Genomic DNA, 6,450 nt, shown 5'->3' with positions numbered 1-6,450 from the left:
CTACAAATTTATACATATGCTCAGTTGGGGTTTATACCACAAAAGGTTGTTTTAGGAATGGGACAATGGGCAATTCCGTTTTTTTTAACTCATAGTCACATAACCTTAAACCTACCCTGCCATCCAAAGTGAGGATTTTTTGTTTAAAGAGGTCGGTAAAGAAATTCATAATGCTGGCCACTGCAGCATTTTTGTTATGTAATGAAACTTTAGTAAAAAATATGATTTTCAATACCATTTAAATACAAATAAATAAAGGGCATTTCCAGAACTCGTATTACAGTGGTAAGATTGTATTCATTATAATTTTTCAGAAACTGAAATACCAAAATGTGTTAACTGCTTGTAAAGGGCTGGATACACTTATCAGTTGTTTAACCGGAATCTCTGTGAAAAATAACATGCGTGTATTATTAGACATTTTTTCAATTCCACAAAATGCAGGTAGCAACAGAAATCCCACAGATCAAAATACATGAAAACATGCTTATGCATAGCCAAATTCATGTAAAACAGGTATTATGTGTCAAGGAAATAGCTGTGCGTTTTCATGCCTAAATAGATTTCAATAAGTTTCCTTTTCCTGCAGATGAAAATCTGAACAATATTGCACCTAAATACTATTTAGGTCATGTCACTAAAGTAGATTTATAGTATGTAGATATAAATGATGATATGAGAGATTAGATATTGCATTTCCGTATGTCATAGCCCTCTAAATGTTGCTTCTATTTTGTATAGGTATATCCAGTATAAGCTTGTGACTTACTGGTAGAGTCTGACATTTGATTTCTGTTGCTCATCAGGCTTCTCATCTGCAGTGGCGTCTTTTAGTTCACTAGTTCGGGGCCCCAGCACAGCTGTCATGATCTGCATCAAGTCAGGGGAATCCTGCTCTTTGTCTACAATGCCAATCTGTGCTCTTCCTCCCCTCTCATCATCTCTGATACTCTGCGCCAAGGAACAAGCCTAGGAAAAAAAGAAAACTAATATTTTACTCCCTTCAAATTGTGTTTGCATCTGAATTATGCTCCTGCATTGTCAGGCTGTTACATGGGCCCAGTGGCTATTTCAATACCCATTAAACATACATGGTCCTCTGTTGTCACCATCAGGAAGCCCATCCTATTAAATGCCAGTGTATGTATATGTGGTACATTTACAAAAACAGCATAGAGACGCAAAGAAGGTAAAAACAAGAATCATATTGAAAAAATGACTTACTCGTATCCTTTCCGTCTTGTTGCTTTCTGGCCCATTCCATTGGATGATGACTTTACCCAGGTCAAGAAGGAAAACATCACCTTTGTTAAAACTATTCCATGACATATCCACCTGGAAGAAAGTTTAATAATTCACTTGTTATAGGGTCTGCCTTTTGCAATAAGAAGTTAATTCAGAAATCTTCAGAAAGTACTGCTTAAAGGGACTTGTAAAATATTTTTAAACTTTATTGTTCACAATATTTTAGCATTTACTGTATGTTTGAATACATTTTTTATAATGTTGGCCATTTTAGGTTGGGTTCAGGAAAGATTTCCTGCAGTATACCGTGTTGATTTTAATAGGCAGCAAGTGAGTTTTAAATAGGAGCAATTTTAGCTTTGTCCAAAAAACATTTGAAAATTGCCTTTTGAAATATTCATACAGAAATCCATACATGCTATTAATATTTCATGCGCATGAGTCAGCTTTTATCTTAGCTTTAGTTCTATCATATTTTACCTTTTAAATGTATTTTATATATTTTTCTATTCTGTTTTTAACCATATACTCTCAAAAATACTTCTGAAATCAGTAGGGGTGCTGCTTGGAATCCTAAACATTACATGAAATAAAGTCAATACAACAGAAGATGAATTGAAGCAGATCTGAGCTCATGCCCTTGGTAAAACAAACATGATACTGTACTCAACAACCCACTGAATAGATAAACACATTCAAAAGGTTATTTCCACAAAGGATTTCAGTTCAGTGTATTGAAGAGATTGAACAATAATTGTATTGTTGCCGAAGTTTGTTCCCTGAACCCTCAAACAAGTAACTTAAATTCTATGAAACTCAAATAATTTGTTTTTGATATGTTGAATAAAGTTACACTTTTAAACAGACAAATATTATATATTGAGTCATCAAACATTGATAAATCTTACTGCCAAACTAATGTGGTATTTCTTTTATGCCAAATTGATACCAATGGTGCCGCTGTTATCTCTGGAGAACAATTGTCTATGTACCTGCTTTAAGCTACATACACACTTCCAATTATTATCGTTGGAAAACGAACGACGAACGTTCATGCACGATATATATGAACGATCGTATAGCACCGATCCTGCACATAGAGTTAACGACACGATCGTTCGTAGATATTGTACACACAATAGATACGATCGTTTAAGCGATAGAGGAACTATGTGCACGACAGGAAAGTGAACGGACGTTCGTTCATCACGCATGCTCTGAACATGGACGATCAACGAACGACCGTACACACGAACGATGTTCAACGATCGTCGTCCAATCCGATCCGTCGGTCCGGTCGTTCGTTTCCAGCGACTTTCCTCGTTCGTCGGCGTCGTTGGTTACTTTTTTACGAACGATTTTTTGCCCAATCGATCGTTCGTCGTTCGATTGGAACGATAAAAATTGGAAGTGTGTACGCACCTTTAGTCCAAGATAGTAAATAAAACATTGCAATTTCTGCAGAAAAGGACCCTGATTATCCAATGTCTCTAAGCTTTCGACGCTTAATCTGTGCTTTGCAAACACATGGCGAAACAACAGGTAACTTTAATTCAGCCCTTCCCGGCAGCACAAAGCTTTTGCTCCTCCATCATTCCTTTCACCTGCATGGAAAGATGGAATAATTAGCTCAGCGCTATCCCAAGGAGTAGGTCACATGATTCTTCATACCCAGGTGTACTAAGGTGTACTGGCACTGAAATAAGCAGTGGGGGACCCTAAGGCAAGGTATGCAGATACTTCCTTTACCATAAATGGGTGAAGTACATATTTGCTTAAGAACACTGCCATAGAGTATCTACTACTGTAATGTTAACTTAAAATATCACTAAAGTATAAACTTGCACTGCACAGTTTCCATGAATTTAAACTTACTGTCACGTGGTAATATTGTCCTTGGTTGACTGTGGTTATTTTTCCACCCCAGTATCCCTAGGCTCATTAGTTGAGGAACCGGAAAACAATTCCCAAGTTACAATACAGGTTTCCATTATACTTTGCTGGACTGGCTGTGCTAATGTGGTATTAACAATTAGTTATTTTAAACATATACTAACTTTTCATTTGCACTTTAAAGAATAACTCCAAGTATATGAAAAAAATATACCACCAATGACTTAATTTGTGTAATAATTCAAATGTGTAATATGTTCTTTTAAATGCAACTTCAACAAGTATTGTATCTACAATTGACTTGATAGCTGTAATTCTTTGGACAGTAAAAATGGGTTTTGGCAAATGGTAGGACAGAACCTAGAACCAATCTTGTGTGCTGCATATACAGTAGATGTGCTGACAACAGACATTGGAACAGTATAATAGAACCATCTGACTCTCATCAGTCTGCCATGGCTGCTGTATTGTCCAATTACAGGATAGGGGCAGGGTGGTGACCAAGCTGTATACTTCTGGTCTGGTTGTACACCAGGCTGGTGAGTTGGGGAAATATATGTGTGTTTAGAAATAAAAAACTTTTAGCTGGTATATAAGCTCCAATAACTTATATATCAGCTCTAAATTTAGTTATTTACTTTAACAGTGGCATACCCGACGCAGATTCTATTTTCATCATTCATCTTCTGGCTGCTTTATGTGGATCACAATTTCTTCACAATATTATTGGTTATGGTTCACATGTATGACTAGGAAATACAGAACACTGTAAACACGCACCTCTGTAGCTGAGACATGTTTCCTGCCCTTCACATGAAGAAGGCGCCGAATATTGTACATATTTGTCTCCACATGTTTGAATCCTGAAGCGACGCCTCCTTTCTTGTAGCTGGCAGGTTGGAAGAAAAATAAAAAAAGTTTTATGAAAACTACACTATAGCATATTTTAGCAAAAAATAATATTTATTTAATATTATACCGTATCAGCCTAGGATATGTGGGGTGCTATACAAGAATAGATCGATGTGGTATTACAGCACATAGCAAAAGCTATCTATGAATATGGTTACAGGAAATAATAAAAGCATCTGTAAATGATAGTGAGCATTTCTCTTTAACCAATAGGATACAGGCAAACTTTTAAAACATTATTTAATAAATTATTTGGCAAACCTTTTAATAGAATTTCAATAAAACAATTTGTGTTGTGCTGTGTTGTAAAAAGTTTTCAAGTTTTGACAAATAATTCATAGTTGAGGTTTTCTTGGATAAAATCACTATGACTGATTTCCCAAGCCAGCATATATGGTATGAGGGGGTCCCACTATCTCTTTTGGATTTTTATGTAGTTTAATCTCTAAATCATAAATAGTGAAGCATTCAGAGATCCAACACCCCAAACTGTAATATAGCTGGGAAAAAAAGAGCTTTTCCCAATACTGGAACCTCTAAGAGATATCAGAAGCTGGTGGGTAACTCTTTTAACCAGGTTCTACTTATATGGTTATATGGAGGCCCGAGCTGGTAAATGCTGTTCTATTATTGTCAGATTTCTTACAGTCTTAATCTGAAAATGTTTTTGGTTGTACATAGAGTGGTAAAGAGAGTTGTTACCCTTTTCTATTCAACTAAAAATGTGTGTTTGTTTGGAGAGTTGTCTCCTAAGTCTAAGGCCCCATTCTCACAATGGGCCTGGGTTATGAAAGCTCTCCAAGCCTGGAGAGGATACACTTTCATCAGTTAAGCTGGGTGATCCAGCAAACCTGGAATTGATTTCTTGGAAGTGATTTGCCATTTGCTAGGAAATGTTTTGAATCCTTGATCAGATTGATTCCAGGTTGGCTGGCTCGCCCAGCTTCACAAGTTTATTCTCTCCAGCCTTGGAAAGTTTTAATAAATCAGACCCAATGTGTGGTGCAGTGGTATTCAGTAGTGTGCAATATGCAAGGAGTTAAAAAATTTCATGGAACAATGTATGCCTGTTTTTCAAATCAGCAGTGTGGTGTTCACCAGCACTGCATGGCTACCAGACTTCTAGGTACAAGCATAAATTTACCTAATATTACCAGGAATTTCTCATCTCTGGTAAAAGTACAGTTAATAAAACTACAGTTAAAGTGTAAATAAACCCAAGATCTAAAGTGTAATATAAAGAATATTACCAGTTCTGATGAGCTGTTGTGATGTCATTAGTTTTCTTGTATCATGCTAAACACATTTTCAGCAAGCACAGAAAATACCTGTTAATCTTGTCACTTTCTGTGAGCTGACTTGGAAACATACAACAGTCTTATCTTTCTTGTGAAAACTACTAATTCTATAAACCCTTTAAGTCACCAAAGTTTAGTCCAGCATGGGCCGTAGAGTGGTGGTGTAAGTATAGTAAATAACTCCAACAATCTATTGAAAAAGTGCTAAAAAACGCAATATGATTTATGTGTGTTTTTATGAGACTTACATAACCCCATTCTTGAAGTAACTTTTAAACGCTGCTGATTCATATCCTTGCACCTCCCTGTGTTGGATTGGGCTTCCTCCCAACGCCTCATCAATCTGTGATGTGTAGAGTGCAGCTGCCCCTTGCTCATCCTGAGTGGAGTCCTTCCCTATCCAGTAGTGGACATCAGTAGCTGTACCTGTGGATGTCTGCTTGATCTGTCAAAGAACAAAACATAATATGTAAAACAAAAAGCCGACCTGAATTATTTACTAGACACAGTTGGCATAACTACTACAGAAGAGAAAGCAGTAGCTTGCATTGTGTTTGCAACATATTGGTCATGATTTATCAAAGCTATCCAAGGCTCGAGAGGATACACTTTCATCAGTGAAGCTGGCTGATCCAGAAAACTTAGAACGAATTTCCTAAAAGTACTAGACTAGATCCACTCCAGGTTTGCTGGATCACCCAGCTTCACCGATGAAAGTGTATTTACTCCAGCCTTGGAGAGCTTTAATAAATCAGCCCCATTGTATCAATTCTTAAGTCTCATTCCCAAACTTGTCATAAGAGCAACAAACAGTGTCTCTTTTACCTGTATACTTATCACCTGGTGACCAACCCTTCCTCCCCCTTCCTAGTGCCTAACCCTAACCACATGCTAACCATTCAAGATCCCAACTCCTAACACATTTATTACAATTTTGTATAACCTTGTGGGAATTCCAGCTGGAACAAGAAGAAACAGCGCATGGTATAAAGAAAGAAGCGATTCTTTTTACAAATCAAATACTAACAGGGAAGTGTAAGTGTAAGAAATAAATTGAGCAAGGTTTCCACAAATATGAGCAAGCATGTAAAATGGTTTCCAT

General features: G+C 36.8%; 1 protein-coding gene across 1 annotated transcript in view; it reads right to left on the bottom strand.

The window, feature by feature from the left end:
• The window catches only part of LOC140332089 (advillin-like), a 38,937-nt gene that overhangs the window by 9,245 nt on the left and 23,242 nt on the right, over positions 1 to 6,450 (bottom strand). The window contains exons 4-7 of the mRNA XM_072413386.1: positions 5,597 to 5,793; positions 3,919 to 4,027; positions 1,225 to 1,335; positions 770 to 969 (exon numbers count right to left, since the gene is read on the bottom strand). Of these exons, the coding sequence (XP_072269487.1) occupies positions 770 to 969; positions 1,225 to 1,335; positions 3,919 to 4,027; positions 5,597 to 5,793 (617 nt within the window). The remainder of the gene's footprint in view (positions 1 to 769; positions 970 to 1,224; positions 1,336 to 3,918; positions 4,028 to 5,596; positions 5,794 to 6,450) is intronic.

The sequence above is a fragment of the Pyxicephalus adspersus genome, chromosome 5 (assembly GCF_032062135.1).
Source record: "Pyxicephalus adspersus chromosome 5, UCB_Pads_2.0, whole genome shotgun sequence".
Lineage (NCBI taxonomy): Eukaryota > Metazoa > Chordata > Amphibia > Anura > Pyxicephalidae > Pyxicephalus > Pyxicephalus adspersus.
This window is presented reverse-complemented; position numbering and strand designations above follow the sequence as displayed.